The sequence below is a fragment of the Carettochelys insculpta genome, chromosome 8 (assembly GCF_033958435.1).
Source record: "Carettochelys insculpta isolate YL-2023 chromosome 8, ASM3395843v1, whole genome shotgun sequence".
Lineage (NCBI taxonomy): Eukaryota > Metazoa > Chordata > Testudines > Carettochelyidae > Carettochelys > Carettochelys insculpta.
Window position 1 is genome coordinate 74,853,618 of NC_134144.1, and position 17,439 is coordinate 74,871,056.

Genomic DNA, 17,439 nt, shown 5'->3' on the forward strand with positions numbered 1-17,439 from the left:
GCCCTGCAGTGCCCAGCCCTCCCGCCCCCATGCCCCCGCAGCTCTGCTGACCCCCGCCGATGCGACCCCCTCTCCGCCCCCCGGCCCTGCTCCCTGGCTTTCCCAGCACTTGCCCCCCAGAGCCCGCTGGTCCTGGGGCGTGGGGCTTGCCGGCCATCCAGCCCCCGCTGGGATCTGAGGCAGGGCCCTCCGGCAGACAGGGCTGGCCCCTTACAGCAGGCGCCCTGGGACACTCATTTTGCCCGGTTGCAGCCCCAGCCGGGCTGCTGGGACTTGCTGGCCCGAGGGAGGCGGGGTGGGAAGCGCCATCTCCCCAGCTGCCTGCTGTGCTCAGAGGCCCCATCCTGCCCGCGCGGGCGCCTGCCTGCCCCTGTGACCTCCATCGCGCCCATCTGCGTCCCAGGCTGCTTGCTCCACCAGACTCATCTTCACCCGCGGTCCCGCCCGCAGCCCCGGGCTTCCGCGCCCACCGCCTGCCAGCCGGCCGGCCAGCCCACCACCCCAGCGGCCGTGGGGCGGGGAGGGGGTGGCGCAGGTCTGGCCGTGTCTCGGAGCCCATGGGCAGGGCCTGAACCAGGGGAGTGTGGGCCCTCGTGTCCGTGTGTAGTGCCCGCGCGTGTGTGTCCGTGTGTGTGTGTCGTGCCCACGCGTGTGTGTCCATGTGTGTGTCTGTGTGTCTGTGTGTAGTGCCCACGCGTGTCCATGTGTGTGTGTGTGTGTCTGTGTGTAGTGCCCACGTGTGTGTGTCCGTGTGTGCGTGTCCGTGTGTAGTGCCCACGTGTGTGTGTCCATGTGTGTGTCTGTGTGTAGTGCCGACGTGTGTGTCCATGTGTATGTCTGTGTGTAGTGCCCACGTGTCCGCGTGTGTGTCCATGTGTGTGTCTGTGTCTAGTGCCCGTGTGTGTGTCCATATGTGCGTAGAGCCCATGTGTGTCTGGGTGTGCGTGCCCATGTGTGTGTGTCCATATGTGTGTGTACAGCCCACTTGTGTCTGGCTGTCCAGATGTGTGTAGTGCCCACGTGTGTGTGTGTGTGTCCTTGTGTGTAGAGACCACATGTGTGGCTGGGTGTCTGTATATATGTGTGTCCGTGTGCGTCTGTCCGTGCACGTGTCCGGGTGTGTGTGCCTGGGGGTGTGTGTGCCCACGTGCATGTGCCCGTGTATGTCCGGGTGTGCGTGCGCCCAGGTGTGCGTGCCCATGTGTGTGTGTGTGCCCGTGCATCTGCGTGTGCATGACCACGTGTGGCTGGGTGTGACGCGAGGCTGTGTGACTTGCATGACCACTGTGGGAGCCCAGGGTGACTTCCCCCTCCCCGGGCCCAGCTGTTGAGTGCATTGGTTCGTCTGAGTCTGCCGGCTGGCCTCGGCCGTGCCACACCCAGGGGCTGCCCCAGGGAGAGCGTGGGCCCAGGTGCCCCCAGACAGGCCGTGGGTAGTGGGAGCACTGCACCCCTGCTTGCTGGGCGCAGCCCGGGCAGCACCAGGGGAGCAGCTCATCCCTCCGCCGCTGGCCTCCAGCCAGGCAGCCTGCCCCCAGCTGGGCGACAATCAGTGGGGCCAGGATGGGGCCCCGAGACGGGAGATGCCTCCTCAGCTCCGCCAGCCCTTGCCCCAGAGCAGTGCCGGCTGTGCCGAGGGGCGGGGGGTGCGTGCCCAGCCCGATCGCCCTCCCCCCTTCTGAACTTCCTCCCCGGTCACACGCCCCTCCCAGCCCTGGGGCAGGGCCCTTTGCCAGCCGTGCACAGGCCTGGGTCTGACATCCCGTTTCCCTTCTGCCTGCAGCAGCGTCCCCCAGGGAGGATACAGGAGAGAGGAGCCCAGCGGCAGCATCTCCGACCTCTCGCCGAAGCCTGGGGCAGACCCCCGAAGGCCTGCAGAGCAGCTGCTGCCCCCCAAGCCACCCGTCCTCCGCCCGCCCTCTCCCAGGGTGGCCCAGAGCCCAGCCCAGCCGGGCAGCCGAGGTCCTGGTGTCCCCTCCTCCACGCCCCTGACCCCCCGCAAGAAGGCCCTGATGCCGGTGGAGTACCAGGACACGGTGCCCGAGGAGTACGAAGAGAAGGTGAGGAAGCCCAAGTCGGTGGGGCGCTCGCAGGCCAGCACGCTGGAGTCCCGGCCCCAGACCCCGCTGAGCGAGACCTCCAGCCGCCTGTCCGTGCTGCGGCACTCGCCCAGGCTGGTGCGCTCCGGCTCCAAGATCTTCGAGAAGCTGAAGTACTTTGAGGAGCGCCGCAGGAGCCTGGAGCAGAGCGACAGCCCCCTGCCGGTGCACGCCTGGCTGCCCCTGCGCAAGACGCGCTCCTTCGAGCAGCCCGACCTGGGCGGCTCGCAGGAGGAGCTGCAGGACGGCGTGCAGTCGGAGCTGGGCGGCCCCACGTGCTGGCGCCTGGCCTTCCGCCGCAAGGCCGCCTCCTTGGACGAGCGGGGCCGCTGCGCCAGCCGGGTCGGCGACCTCGAGCACAAGTTCTCCCAGGAGCTGAGCCGCATCAAGAGGACAGTGTCCAAGCAGCAGCTGCTGAGGTCGCAGGAGCTAGTGAAAGCCAGCCTCCCGCGGGGCCCCAGGCAGCCCCTGGGAGAACAGGGGGCCCCGCCCGGCCCAGCCACGCCAGCCCCCAAAGGCCAGCTGCCCAAGACCCTGCCACCCACTGAGAACGCTCCCGGCAGCCAGCAGCCGGCCCTGGCCAGCGTGGGGCGTGGGGGGTCCAGAGACGGGGCGGAGCGGGCGGCTACGCGGAAGCCACTGCTTCGCAGCTGTGCCGTGGCCAGCCGGCCCAGCGCGGAGGCTGGAGCCAGCAGTGTGGAGCCTGAAAGTGGAGCCGAGGGCAAGAGGAGGGTGGAGCAGTGCCCCTTGTCGCAGGCCGCTCCGCTGGGGCGGGCAGGGACCCCCGAAGGAGTCGCTTGCCTGGATGGAGGCCCCAGGGGCCGGGCGAGAGCTAGTCGCGACGGCAGGACCTCTGGGGCTGGGAGCGAAGCTCTGGCCACAAGGCTGGAGGGCCAGCAGGGGCCGCACAGAAAGCGGGACGGGGCCCCCGACATGCGGTTCCTACCCTTGGCCAAGCTTGGCCCGGAGGGCAGCAGGGCAGGACCGCGGGGCCCTGGTGGGGCCACGGAGCAGAGGCCGCTGAAGGAGAGTGAGAAGGATGAAGGGAGAAGAGCTCGGAGCAAGGGGAAAGGCCGCCGGACTCGGCCCACCTCACCAGAGCTAGGTAGGGGCAGCCCCAGCAGTACCTCGCCAGCCCCCTCAGTTCTGGGCAGCCCAGAGCCCCCCAGAGGGCTGGGGTGCAGCTGTGAGTTCAGGTCCTGTCTCCCCTGCCGACTCCTTGGGCGAGTCCCTCAGTACCACCTGCCCTCGGGGGCGGGGAAGGCTGGGGTAGTGGTGTAATACTTAGAGGGATGCTGGGCCAAGCTTAGAGACCGTACCCTGGGCAAATGGCTAAAATCTGGGCCACTCACAGCCCAGGCTGGGATTTCCTTCTCACTAAGGTGAACCAGGTGAGCCACAGCAGCCCCCCGGCCAGCCAGAGCCACACCAGCAAACCCACGGGCTGCCCAGCTGCCCCTAATGCCCAAACCAGCCACTCTTCTTACTCTGGTGAGAGGGTGTAGAAACCCATTTCACCAACGCCACACAGACTCTTCCAGCCCCCAAAGGGCCAGCCCCAGGTCCATGTATGCTTGGCTCTTACCCAAAGCAGCACGCTGGGCCGGTCGGTTAGCACCTGAGATCGAAAGGGTCATTAACTCGGGAAGGAAGAAGGAAGAGGGTGAGAGAGCCCAGGGTGAAGGTGGTACGTTCCGGACATCGGGTACAGCCCTGGCTGCAGGCCACAGCCGCTGGCAGGAGCTGCTGCCCTTGAGAGTCTCTGAAATCACATCCCGAGTGACAGGCCCCCAGTCTACACAGGCTAAGGTCATGAGGCCTGAAGAACAAGATGGTCACTGCCAGGGACGTCTTTATAGACTCCCCATGTGGGAAGACCCTTTCTTCACGTAGGCAGCAGGGCATCACCTGAGCAGGTGGCCTGTTATCACAGAATCCCAGGGCTGGGAGGGACCTCAGGAGGTCATCGGGTCCAGCCCCCTGCCCAAAGCAGGATCAACCCCCACTAAGTCATCCCAGCCAGGGCTTGGTCAAGCCAGGACTTGAAAGCTTCTCAGGATGGAGAATCCACCACTTCTCTCGGCAACGCATTCCAGTGCTTCACCCCCCTCCTGGGGAAAGAGTTTTTCCTAATATCCAACCTACACCTCCCCCTCTGTAACTTCAGCCCATTGCTCCTTGTTCTGCCATCTGACACCACTGAGCACAGCCTCTCGCCATCCTCTTCAGAGCTCCCCTTCAGGAAGTCGAAGGCTGCTATAAATCACCCCTCAGTCTTCTCTTCTGCAAATTTAATAAGCCCAAATCCCTCAGCCTCTCCCTATATGTCACGTGCTCCAGCCCCATTAATCATTTTCATTGCCCTCTGCTGAACCCGCTTCAATGTGTCCACATTCTTTCTATGCTGGGGGGCCCAGAACCAGATGCAATACGCTAGATGTGACCTCACCAGTGCTGAGTAGAGGGGAATAATGACTTCTCTAGATCTGCTGGAAATGCTCCTCCTAATGCACCCCCGTATGCCATTAGCCTTCTTGGCTACAAGGGCGCACTGTTAACTTATGTCCAGCCTTTCATCCTCCATAACCCCCAGGTCCTTTTCTGCTGCACTGCTCCTTAGCCAGTTGGTCCCCAGCCTGTAACAGTGTTTGGGATTCTGCCGTCCCAAGGGCAGGACTCTGCATTTCTCCTCGTTGAACTGCATCAAATTTCTTTTGGCCCAATCCTCCAATACATCCAGGTCACTCTGGACCCCATCCCTATACTCCAGTGTATCTACCTGACCCCCTGTTGGGGCACTCTGCCATTGGCCACTGGGTTAAACAGCAGGGCTCAATGTGGATTCAACAACTGGGTCTCTGTTCCTTTGTTCAGCCCACGTCACCGGGCTGGGGAGCTGATCGCACCTTCCTTTGGGACCCTTAGCTCTGAAACATTTCTGATCCAGCTATAGAGCCAATATCCATAACTTAAGAACATAAGAACATAAGAATGGCCATACTGGGTCAGACCAAAGGTCCATCCAGCCCAGCATCCCATCTGCCGACGGTGGCCAATGCCAGGTGCCCCAGAGAAGGAGAACAGAAGACAATGATCAAGTGATTTATCTCCCGCCATCCATCTCCTGCCCTTGTTCTGAAGGCTAGGGCACCATACTTTACCCCTGGCTAATAGCCATTTATGGACCTAACCTGCAAAAATTTATCAAGCTCTTTTTTAAACCCTAATAGAGTCCTGGCCTTCACAGCCTCCTCGGGCAAGGAGTTCCACAGGTTGACTGTGCGCTGTGTGAAGAAAAATTTCCTTTTATTAGTTTTGAACCTACTACCCATCAATTTCATTTGGTGTCCCCTAGTTCTTGTATTATGGGAAAAGGTAAATAATTTTTCTATATTCACTTTCTCCACACCATTCATGATTTTATATACCTCTATCATATCGCCCCTCAATCGCCTTTTTTCCAAACTGAAAAGTCCCAGTCTCTCTAGCCTCTCCCCATATGGGACCCATTCCAAGCCCCTAATCATCTTAGTCGCCCTTTTCTGAACCTTTTCTAATGCCAATATATCTTTTTTGAGGTGAGGAGACCACATCTGCACGCAGTACTCGAGATGTGGGCGTACCATAGTTTTATATAGGGGAAGTATGATATCTTTTGTCTTATTATCGATCCCTTTTTTAATAATTCCTAACTTCACATACAGCCATGACACAGACATACAATTGGCATAAACAGCTTCAGGGCAGCATCAGTTTTCATTAGACACCAATGTAAAAAGGGAATAAGAACAACGCAGGAAACTACAGACCAGTCAGTTTAACTTCTGTACCAGGAAAGATGATGGAACAAGTAATTAAGGAAATCATCTGCAAACACTTGGAAGGTGGTAAGTTGATAGGAACAGGCAGCATGGATTTGTAAAGAACAAATCATGTCAAACCAATCCGATAGCTTTCTTTGATAGGATAACGAGCTTGTGGATAGGGGAGAAGCGGTGGATGTGGTGTACCTAGACTTTAGGAAGGCATTTGATATGGTCTCGCATGATATTCTGATCAATAAACTAGGCAAATACAACTTAGATGGGGCTACTGTAAGGTAGGTGCAAAACTGGCTGGTTAACTGTACTCAGAGAGTAGTTATTAATGGTTCTCAATCCTGCTGGAAAGGTATAATTACTACTCAGAGAGTAGTTATTAATGGTTCTCAATCCTGCTGGAAAGGTATAACAAGTGGGGTTCCGCAGGGGTCTGTACTGGGACTGGTTCTGTTCAATATCTTCATCAACGATTTAGATATTGGCATAGAAAGTACGCTTATTAAGTTTGCAGGTGATACCAAGCTGGGAGGGGTTGCAACTGCTTTGGAGGACAGGGTCAAAATTCAAAATGATCTGAACAAATTGGAGAAATGGTCTGAGGTAAACAGGACGCAGTTCAATAAGGACAAATGCAAAGTGCTCCGCTTAGGAAGGAACAATCAGTTTCATATACAGGATGGGGAGAGACTGTCTAGGAATGACGACAGCAGAAAGGGATCTCGGGGTTATAGTGGGCCACAAGTTAAATATGAGTCAACAGTGTGATACACATCTCCTAGAACTGGAAGGGACCTTAGGAGGTCATCTTGTCCAGTCACCTGCCCTCTTAGCAGGGCCAAACACCATCCCTGGCACCTATTTTCCCTGAATCGTAAACGGCCTTCTCAAGGATTGAGCTCACAACTGTGGGTTTAGTAGGTGAATGCTCAAACCACTGAGCTATCCCAAACATGATTCTGGGATGCACTCACAGGTGTGTTGTGAACAAGACACGAGAAGTCACTCTGCCGCTCTACTTTGCACTGGTTAGGCCTCAGCTGGAGTATTGTGACCAGTTCTGGGCACCGCATTTCAAGAAAGATGTGGAGAAATTGGAAAGGGTCCAGAAAAGAGCAACAAGAATGATCAAAGGTCTAGAGAATGTGACCTATGAAGAAAGGCTGAAAGAATTGGGCTTGTTTAGTTTGGAAAAGAGAAGATTGAGGGGGGACATGATAGCAGTTTTCAGGTATTTAAAAGGGTGTCATAACGAGGAGGGAGAAAACTTGTTCTTCTTGGCCTCTGAGGATAGAACAAAAGGCAATAGACTTAAACTGCAGCAAGGGAGGTTTCGGTTGGACATTAGGAAAAAGTGCCTAACTGTCAGGGTGGTCAAACAGTGGAATAAATTGCCTGGGGAGGTTGTGGGATCTCCATCGCTGGAGATATTTAAGAACAGGTTAGATAAATGTCTATCAGGGATGGTTTAGACAGTACTTAGTCCTGCCATTGGGGCAGGGGGCTGGACTCGATGGCCTCTCGAGGTCCCTTTCAGTCCTCGTGTTCTATGCTTCTATGACCTCACTTGGCCCACCTGGCACGAGATTTGGTGCACACACAATACGATGGTCACAGAAATGGTTTTATAATTATTGCAAAATCCAGTGACATCCCAGATGGGCCTGTGGATGTGCCTGGCATGGGTAGGGCTTTCCTAGCCTGCTCCAGCATGGACGCCCCCGTTATCCAGCCAGAAACCATGCTGGTCTGGGCAGCCAGGCGTAAGTTCTACCTGCCTCTCCCCCAGCCTAACTGTGGGCCCTGCCGGGCTGGGGGCCTGGGGGCTTCCCATCTGTGCCAGCTGGAGAGGTTGAGAGTGCTCCACAGACACACCTGCCCCAAGCCTTCTCACCTGGCTGTGCCCAGCCTGGGGCTGCCAGCAGGGCAGGGTGGGGCAATACAGCTGCTGCCCACTGCCAGTGAGTGTCAGTGGTGTGCTGGGGACACTTGCTCAGTCCCTGCTCTGCCCTGCCCTGCCCTGCTGCGCCCTGCTCTGCCCTGCTGCACCCTGCCCTGCTCTGCCCTGCCCTGCTGCAGGTGCTTTGGGACTTTGCTGTTTGCCTTGTGCTCTGAGAGGTGGAGCAGAGGAGGGCTGGGGGCTTGGCTCATCAGGGTGAGTGGGCATATGGAGGAGAGACTGAACATCCCCTAGGAGTGGGAGTGGGGTGAACGAATCACAGGCTGGGGGCTGCACAGGGCTGCAATGCCAGGAGTGTCGGCATAGGGCGGTGTGTGGGGCAGGGGTCAGAGGCAGGGTGAGCTGTGTCCAGGGGGCGGTAGGGGAGGCGACAGGACTCGGGGTGCACCGCCTGGCTGGATGGGTCTGGCACTGTGCAGCGGAGGGCCAGGAGGGGATCTCTGGGGCCAGAGTGTCTAGCTAAGGGAGTCCGGGGCAGGCATGGGAGCCTTTGGGTCACTCAGAGCCAGGCCTGCCTGGGCCCATGCCCTGGCTACCCTGAGCTCTGCCCAGCCTGGGCTCCAGGGCACCAGAACCCAGCTCACCCTTGCCTTTGACATCTCAGCGTGCTCCCCGGCCCCACCCCACTCGCTGCTGACTCGGGGGGCACTGGATTGGCCCTGGCACCCCTTCTTCAGCTGTGCCTGAGCATGGCAGCTACTGCCTCCCAGTAGAGGGGCACCGAACGCTGCTCTGAGCCTGGCATTGCGGTTGGCTGCTGGCTTGGCAGGTCTCCTTCGCTTGGCTAGGGCCAGGGACTGAGCTTTGGCACCCCAGCTCCTGGGCAAGACTGCAGGGCACCTCTCTGAGGGTTGGATGGCACCTTTGCCCAGTGCTGCCCTGCTGGCTTTTCCAGAGGTGGCTCAGGCACTGCAGACACGGAGCCACCACACTCCTAGGATGGGCATCACAGCAGAAGCCCTCCTGGCCCAGCACCCAAGCTGCGAGTGCACCCGCTGTGCTGCCTGGGCTGTGTGGCCAGAGGCCGCCTGTCTGGGCACAGGGTTTGGTAGCCCTGACCCTACATCAGTCCCACACACCTAGTTTGCTGCAGGACCCCCACCCCCAGGTGCACCCTCAGCTCCTGCGGGCAGCGGTGTGCCACATGGCTGGGGAAACCCACCTGGCACTGCACCTGGGCAGGGAGTGCAGGGCGCCTGGGTCGCACTGGCCCAGGAGAAGCAAACGCTCCCCAGTGGGGCAGTGAGGAGAGCCCCAGAGCAGATTTCCCCAGGAGGTCCCTGGAGTCTCTGCCTTTGCCCTCCATTGTCTCTCTGGCACTTGGCTGGAGCTGAGCACCGCCAGGAGCTCCGACGCCCTGCGCCGGGCACCGCCAGGAGCTCCGACGCCCTGCGCCGGGCGGATAAAAGCCCCAGCTGCTTTACCTCTTGGCAGAATGTCACTGCAGCTTGGGGCAGGCTGGGGCAATGGGGCAGACATGGCTCTGCAGCAGGCAGACCCAGACTCCCTGAACTGCAGTGAACACCCCCCACTACCAGGGTGCACTCACCTCCCTAGCTCCTTCCAGCTTTGGGCCCTGCAGGGCGCTCTGCAGCCCTGCCCCATGGCTCCCCTCTTTGCAGGGGTGTTCGCTGGCGGCTGGCGCAGGCGCCCTGGGGGCATCTCCCTGACCGTGGGAGCAGTGTGGGTCTGGCTGGGCAGCATGGTGCCTGGAGCCATCTCCCTCTGTCCTGCCTGGGCCCCCACACCCCATGTACTCCAGAGCCCTAGCCTGGGCCCCCATATATCCTCATGGGGCTGATCCCTCCCTCTGCCGTGTGCCCGTCTCCATCCCCGCTCGGTGCCATGGGGCTGATCCCTCCCTCCGCCGTGCGCCCGTCTCCATCCCCACTCGGTGCCATGGGGCTGATTCCTCCCTCCGCCGTGCGCCCATCTCCATCCCCGCTCGGTGCCAAGGGTGTGATCTCTCCTCTCCCTGCTCAGAGTCGTCTGACGATTCGTACATCTCCGCGGACGAGGACCCCCTGGAGGCCCCCGTTTTCGAGATCCCCATCCAGGACGCTGCAGTGAGAGTAGGGGAAGAGGTGCTGCTGAAGTGCATTGTCACGGGCCACCCCAGGCCCCAAGGTGAGCTGTGCTGGCTGCTGGAGCCTGGGAGGGTGGGAGCTGTGCCGGCTGCTGGGGCCTGGCAGGGTGGGAGCTGTGCCGGCTGCTGGAGCCTGAGAGGGGTGGGAGCTGTGCCAGCTGGGGGGGCAGCTCGGGGTTGCAGAACCAGCAGGGCCTAGAGAGCTGGGTCCCCTCCAACCCAACACTGACTCCAGCGGTGTCACTTCCATGCCAGGATTGCAGGGGGCATCATCCTGTCCCTACCCCCTCCCGGCTGGGGGGTACTGGCTCACAATCACACCACTGGGGGTCGGGTGGGGGGCACACAGACCACAGCTGTCTCCTGCGGGCTGCCTGGGGGTCCCTGGCTCCCAGGTCATGCCCACACGTGGTCCCTCTGGTGTGACAGGCCCTTCTTGAGGAGTCTCCTGTCTGTTGCAATACCCCAGCACGTCTGGCCCCTCGGGGAGTCCCCTCGCCCTGCCCCCAGCCCCCAACCTCCCCCTGAATGGCCTCCCCCCTACCCCCACTGCCCATCCTCCCCCTGCCTCCCACCCCACCTCACAATCCCCCCAACCCCAGTCACAGGCTCACAGCTCCCCTCGCTCTGCCCCCAGCCCCCACGCCCCGAGGGAGCAGCCAGCCCTGTTCTCCAGCCTGGAGCCACTCCCAGCCGGCCTCACGCAGGCGATCGCTGAGCACTGGACCCAGCACACGACCTCCCCGGCCCGTGGGCCTTGGTCCCCAGCACCGCCCGGCTGAGTCTGCCCTGCGCCCGGGGGTGGGGGCCCTGCCTCATCTCTGCCCCTTCCCGTCCTCTCCCGTCCCACAGCCCCCTGTTTCCAGCCCAGCCCAGCCCCCAGTACCCCAGCTCCTCCCCTGGCCTTTGTCCTCCGCCAGGTAACCAGGGCGCCTGGACCCCTCTCTGCTCCGCCAGGTAACCAGGGCGCCTGGACCCCTCTCTGCTCCCGCCTTTGTCCCCGCTGGCTGGGACCAGCCGGGCAGGGCACCGGGCTCCTCTCTCCGCAGCCCATTGTCCTCCACGGGCCAGGACCGGCTGTGCCACCCGAGCTGGGTCTGCCGGGCACCGGGCACCTGTCGCCAGGGTCTCTGTTCTGTGCTCCTCCTGCAACAACCAACCCCCTCCCCCTCCCCTCATTACACCAGGGACCCAGGGCACGGAGTCCCCACCCCCGCATGCCAACCCCCCAGGCCCCACTTGGGCACAGCAGGGCAAAGCAACCAGGTGCTCACTGCAGAGCCGAGACAGGCGCTTCCCACAGGGGGTCCCCCAGCCCCAGTGAAGGGGTGTTTTCGGTACAGCCCATTGCACCGCGCGGCTGCCCTGGGGCTTTCGCTGTGGCTGGGTCTGGGGAAGGGCCTTGTGCTGGCACAGGATGATGCTCTGGCCACAGGGGAAGTGGCAGCAGCCCGGGGGCAGTACCAGCCTGAGAGACTTGCCCATGTTGCAGAGGCAGTGGCAGAACCAGGAGCCTGGAGCCTCTGTCCCACGGGCACAGTATCCAGTCCTGCCCCACGCAGGGATGGCTGCTGGGGGTGTGGCTCGGTGCCCGGCCTCAGCAGTGGCGGGGGGCGCTGGGTGTCTGGCTCAGTGCCCGGCCTCAGCAGTGACGGGGGGCGCTGGGTGTCTGGCTCGGTGCCCGGCCTCAGCAGTGACGGGGGGCGCTGGGGGTCCGGCTTGGTGCCCGGCCCCAGCCGTGGCGGGGGCCCTGAGGATGCTGGGTGTCTGGCTTGGTGCCCGGCCTCAGCAGTGACGGGGGGTGCTGGGTGTCTGGCTCGGTGCCCGGCCCCAGCCGTGGCGGGGGCGCTGGGGGCCCGGCTCGGTGCCCAGCCGTGGCGGGGGGCGCTGGGGGCCCGGCTCGGTGCCCAGCAGTGGCGGGGGGCGCTGGGGGCCCGGCGCGGTGCCCAGCCGTGGCGGGGGGCGCTGGGGGCCTGGCTCGGTGCCCAGCCGTGGCGGGGGGCGCTGGGGGCCCGGCTCGGTGCCCAGCCGTGGCGGGGGGCGCTGGGGGCCCGGCTCGGTGCCCAGCAGTGGCGGGGGGCGCTGGGGGCCCGGCTCGGTGCCCAGCAGTGGCGGGGGGCGCTGGGGGTCTGGCTCGGTGCCCAGCAGTGGCGGGGGGCGCTGGGGGCCCGGCTCGGTGCCCAGCAGTGGCGGGGGGTGCTGGGTGTCTGGCTCGGTGCCCGGCCCCAGCCGTGGCGGGGGCGCTGGGGGCCCGGCTCGGTGCCCAGCAGTGGCGGGGGGCGCTGGGGGCCCGGCGCGGTGCCCAGCCGTGGCGGGGGGCGCTGGGGGCCCGGCTCGGTGCCCAGCAGTGGCGGGGGGCGCTGGGGGCCCGGCTCGGTGCCCAGCAGTGGCGGGGGCCCCGAGGGTGCTGGGGGTCCGGCGGGGGGCGGAGGTGGGGGTCTCCCTGCGGCTCACCGCCCGCCCGCCCGCAGTGCGCTGGAGGAAGGACGGGGCGCTGGTGGAGGGCAGCGCCTGGCGCCCCATCAAGGCAGAGGGCGAGCGCCACACGCTGCTGGTGCGGAGCGCCCGGGCCGCCGACGCCGGACTCTACACGGTCACCGCCGCCAACGAGGTCGGGGAGTCGCGGTGCAGCGCCGCGCTGAGCGTGCGGCCGGGTAAGCGCGGGCCGGGCCGGGCCGAGCCGAGCCGGGCGGGCCGGGGCGGGGCCGGGCCGGGCCTTACCCTACAAGGCGCGCCCTGAGCCGGGGCTGGCGGGCGGGGGCGGGGAGCCGGGCTCTGCTCCTTCCCGGCCGGCTCCCGTGAGGCGGGGCTCGGCTCGGGGCCTCGGCCGGGGGCGGCCCCCCTACCCCATCCCACCGAGCCTGCCGGAGAAGGGCCCCGGGGCGGAGCCGCTGCCCGGCTGCGCCCATCCTCGCGGCGTCGGACCCGGCCCCGCCCTTCTCGGCCGGGTGCGCCGCGGGATGGAGCCGCCCGCCGCCCTGGGTAAGTCGGGGCGGGGTGGGGGGTCTCACGGTAGTTTCCCAAGGGCCCCCGCTCATCCCCTCCGCCCGCCCCGGGGGGTGCCCGGCTCACCACCGCCCCCCTCCGCCCGCCCCGGGGTGTGCCCGGCTCACCACCGCCCCCCTCTGCCCGCCCCGGGGGGTGCGCGGCTCACTGTGTCCCACAGCCGTCCCTGTGCCACTTTGTGCCCCGCTTTGGGCTCTCTTCCGGGGGCAGCTGGTCTCTGCCGCACAGCTCTGGCACCCTGGGGCAGGACCCTGGCGTGAGGGCGTTGGTCAAGGTCACCTTCAGCTTTGTGAGGCAGCCTCTTGCCTGACCTCAGCCCCTTTCAGCCTGCCTGGCCCCCGCTTTGCCCCCAGCCCCTCCCCTGCACGCTGCTGGGCCTGGGGCGCTGCAGGGTCCCATCTGCCCCCTGCTCGCCAGCCCGGGGAGACGCCCCACCACCTGCCTGGGGCCTGGGAGAAGGCAGGGCAGGGCTGGAGCAGCCCAGGGCTCCCGGTGGGGTGGGGTGAGGCTGGCAGAGCAGCCCTGGCACGCGGGGGCCCTGCCTGCTAGATCTCATCCGGGACTTGCAGCCCTGGCCCAGAGGGCAGTGCATGGCCACCCCGGGACTGGCCCACTGCTGCCGTTCCAGCCTGGGCAGCTGCAACCTCCTGCCGGCCTGGGAGCTTTCACTAGCCTGCTGCCTTCTCTCTCCCGGGCCAGCTTCCCCCGCAGAGCGCCAGGGCGCCCTGCTGCCCCCACTGGGCCTGGTCAGCCCCATCACGTCAGACGAGGAGTACCTGAGCCCCCCGGAGGAGCTCCCGGCCTCTGGGGCCCCCCAGCGCCGGCTGCAGCGCAGCGTGGACCTGGTCCCCACCCACACCCCCGCGGAGACCAGCTTCAAGGCTGCCCCCTCCTTCGAGGTGAGGGGCGGGAGCCGCGTCCGGGCAGCACGGGGTCGCTGGGCTGGCCGGGGTGACTGGTGGGGAAGGGCGCTGGCAGCGGAAACCCAGGGGAGGGGCTGGGTTAGTCCCTGAGACACCCCCACGTCGCCTCTGCCCTGCCCCACCCCTCGGGCCGACCCCCTCCCTGGAGGGCCGCGGTGCAGCCGCTGGGGCTGCGTTCGGAGGGCGAGCGTGGGGGCCGCCCCGCTCCTCCCCGAGTGCTGCGTTGTCGGCTTCCTCTGCTGCCGCCCCGGCCCCTGGGGGCACCCGGCCCCCCAGCTCCTCAGGCCGCCCAGAGGCCATGGCCCCTCCTGCCCGCGTGCTCTCGGGGCACCTGCATGTCTCAGCCTGTGCTCCCCGTCCCAGGTGGCTCTGTGTGACCAGTCGGTGCAGGAGGGGCAGGACGTTGCGATGAGGGTCCGGGTCCGGGGCGAGCCCAAGCCCATGATCTACTGGTGAGTGCCCCCAGAGTGGCTCCCCAGGCCTGTGGGGCCAGCAGTGCTGGGGCAGGGCCCTGCAGGGGGACCGGTGGGGGGCCCAGGCCGAGGACTGGCTGGTGGGGGGGCAGGGATGGGGCCTGGGGTCTGCCCCCTCTAGGAGGGGCTGGCTCTGATCAGCCCAGGGCAGGGGCTGGCGAGGTGACCCCGGTCGCAGGAGGGGGGCAAGAGCCCTGGGCTCCTTTAGCACCAGGGGAGAGAGGCCCAGGGGCAGCGCCTGAGCAGACTCCCCCCAAGCCAGGGCAGCTGCTGACTGTGCCCCCGTCTCCCCCCAGGCTGAGGAACCGGCAGCCGGTGCGGTTCGGGCGGCGGCTCTCGGTGGCGGAGGAGGAGGGCGGCGCCTGTGCTCTGCACATCCTGGCGGTGGAGTGTGCGGACGCCGGCTTCTACGCCTGCAAAGCCATCAACGAGTACGGCACCAAGCAGTGCGAGGCCCGGCTGCAGGTCCGAGGTAACGCGGCCAGGCCCACGGCCACAGGTGGGGCCCACACGGGGTCCCTGCAGTCCCAGGGAGGCACCTCCCCTTCAGCACGACAGCCCCTTCTCGGGGGCTGCTCTCGCCAGGGCAGCCCCTCACCTCCGGAGACCGGTGCCTGGCTCTGCCGTGGGCCCCTCAGGGAATCCCCTCGCTCTGCCCGGCCCCCACGCCCCGAGGGAGCAGCCAGCCCTGTTCTCGAGCCGGCCTCACGTGGGCGATCGCTGAGCACTGGACCCAGCACACGACCTCCCCGGTCCGTGGGCCTGGCTCCCCAGCACCGCCCGGCTGAGTCTGCCCTGCGCCCAGGGGTGGGGGCCCTGCCTCATCTCTGCCCCTTCCCGTCCCGTCCCGTCCCAGAGCCCCCTGCTTCCAGCCCAGCCCAGCCCCCAGTACCCCAGCTCCTCCCCCGGCCTTTGTTCTCTGCCAGGTAACCAGGGTGCCTGGGCCCCTCTCTGCTCCCACCTTTGTCCCTGCTGGCTGGGACCAGCCGGGCAGGGCACCGGGCTCCTCTCTCCGCAGCCCATTGTCCTCCACGGGCCAGGACCGGCTGTGCCACCCGAGCTGGGTCTGCCGGGCACCGGGCACCTGTCGCTGGGGTCTCTGCTCTGTGCTCCTCCTGCAACAACCAACTTCCTCTGCTCCGTACACCAGTAGGCCCCTGGGACATTGACTGTGCCCCTCTCTCCCCCGCACGCAAACCCTTCAGCCCCCTCCCCACATCCCCCTGCACCAGCCAACCCCCTCTCCCCACAGCGGTAAGCCACAGGGACACCATGTGCCCCCTGTCTGCAAAGCCCTTGAACCCCACAACTACCCATGTCGTCACACCCTGCCAGGCTGGGCTGGGGGCCAGGTCCCTGCAGAGGAGCTGCTCCCAGGCTGGGGTGGGGCTCAGCTGCCTGGTTCTGCTGCTGCTCTGGCCCTGCATCTCCACGGCCTCTGCCCGAAACAGGGCCTGGCCCCATGACACCGCCGTGTGCTTGTCCCCTCTCTGGCGCCTGGTGTGGGCGCGTGGGGGTCTGAGGGCCAGTGCGCTGGAGGGCTGGTCCCTCTGGGGACTGACAGAAGAGTCCAACCTACCCTGACCCCCTTTCACTCTCCTCTGGCCCGGCCCTGGCACCCCCCATCCAGCTCTGCCGGTGTCCCTTGTCCCAATGCCTGGCCCTGGTGTGCTGGGGTTCAGGGGTCCCCCTGCACTGCACCCCGTCCGCTGGCAGGAGTGACTCTCACTCAGCAGGTACAACAGGAAGTTTATGAGGCAACGGATGCCCAGTTTCTCACAGAAGCGACAGTGCAGCAGCCAGAGACAGTCCTTCCAACCCGTCCTGGGGAGAGGAGCCCGAGGGGTGCCCCTCTGGGTGTAGCTTTCCCCCTCCTCAGGCTGGCTCCTTCCAGCTCCCTCTCCCCTCAGCTTCTAACTGCCACCCCCGATTCAAAAACCAGCTCGGCTCCTCCCTCCTCTGTGTTCAGGGCAGAGGTGTTACCTGCCAGCCCAGGTTATAGCGCCAGGGTCATCCTTAGCCGCTGGGAGCTGCTCTGCTTGTCTCACACATGCACCCCCCCACTCCATCACACCTGGCACCCTGCCCTCCAGCCCTGCCGGTGCCCTTCATCCCAATGCCCAGCCCTGTCTCCCCGCATGCAGCCCTGCTGGTGCCCCTCAGTCCCAATGCCCAGCCCTGGCAACGCCCAGCCCTGCCGGTGCCCCTCAGTCCCAATGCCCAGCCCTGGCAACGCCCAGCCCTGGCACCCCGCATGCCGCCCTGCCAGTGCTCCTGAGTTGACCTGCAGCCCCCTCTGGCCCAGCCCTGGTCTCCACCCAGCTCTGCCGGTGCCCGTCAGTCCCTGCCTGAATCGTAGTGCTGGGTCTCCTGGTGCCCTTTGATGTGGGCTCCTGGGGTTGCATCTTGTCCCTGCTCAGGGGAGAGCTGTGCCCGGGGGTGGCTCCATCTCAGCAAGTCCCCTGCCCCGGTGGCTGGCAGCGTGGGATCTGCTGCAGCTGTGGGCCCTGCTCCCAAGCGTGGCTCCCCCAGGCGGCTCCGTGCTGCCCTCCCACCTGGCGGGGGGCTGCTGGGACAGGCGCTGCTGCCGTCCGCGGAGGTGCCGTTCTTCTGCCCGGCCTGGCCAGGTCCTCCCCTGCCTGGAGTGCCAGGCCAGAGGGAGCCTGCTGCCACACTACCCTGGGCAGGCTCGGGCCCCTGGGGCTTGGGAGTTCGGGGGCTGCACTCCTGGAGGTTCCTCACGGATGCGAACCTCAGTAAAAGATGATCTTCCGTTGCTGGGGCTCCGGGACAGTCTGGGAGCGTGGGCAGCCCTGGGCCTCTGGGGCCCACCTCTGGGACGCCTCTCCTCCCAGACCCCCACGTGGCTCCTGGGCCCCAGGGTGGACCAGCACCCTGCCGCTCCAGGCCAGCCCCCACCACCCCCACCCAGCCCCTGGCAGGCAGGGACGCCCCGTGTGCCTGTGCCGTGCTGTGCCGTGCTAACCCTGCCGCTTGCTGACTGCGTTTTTTGTCTGTACACAGGGGGAGTGCGATAAGGGGGCACGTCCCTCCGAGCCGCGGCCCTGGGGCTC

At 65.0% G+C, this 17,439-nt stretch overlaps 1 protein-coding gene across 1 annotated transcript in view; it reads left to right on the forward strand.

Annotated features, from left to right (window-relative positions):
• SPEG (striated muscle enriched protein kinase) overlaps window positions 1–17,439 on the forward strand; it is a 151,250-nt gene that overhangs the window by 64,350 nt on the left and 69,461 nt on the right. Inside the window, 6 exon segments of the mRNA XM_075001611.1 lie at window positions 1,784–3,204; window positions 9,861–10,004; window positions 12,435–12,617; window positions 13,669–13,868; window positions 14,256–14,344; window positions 14,662–14,837. Of these exon segments, the coding sequence (XP_074857712.1) occupies window positions 1,784–3,204; window positions 9,861–10,004; window positions 12,435–12,617; window positions 13,669–13,868; window positions 14,256–14,344; window positions 14,662–14,837 (2,213 nt within the window).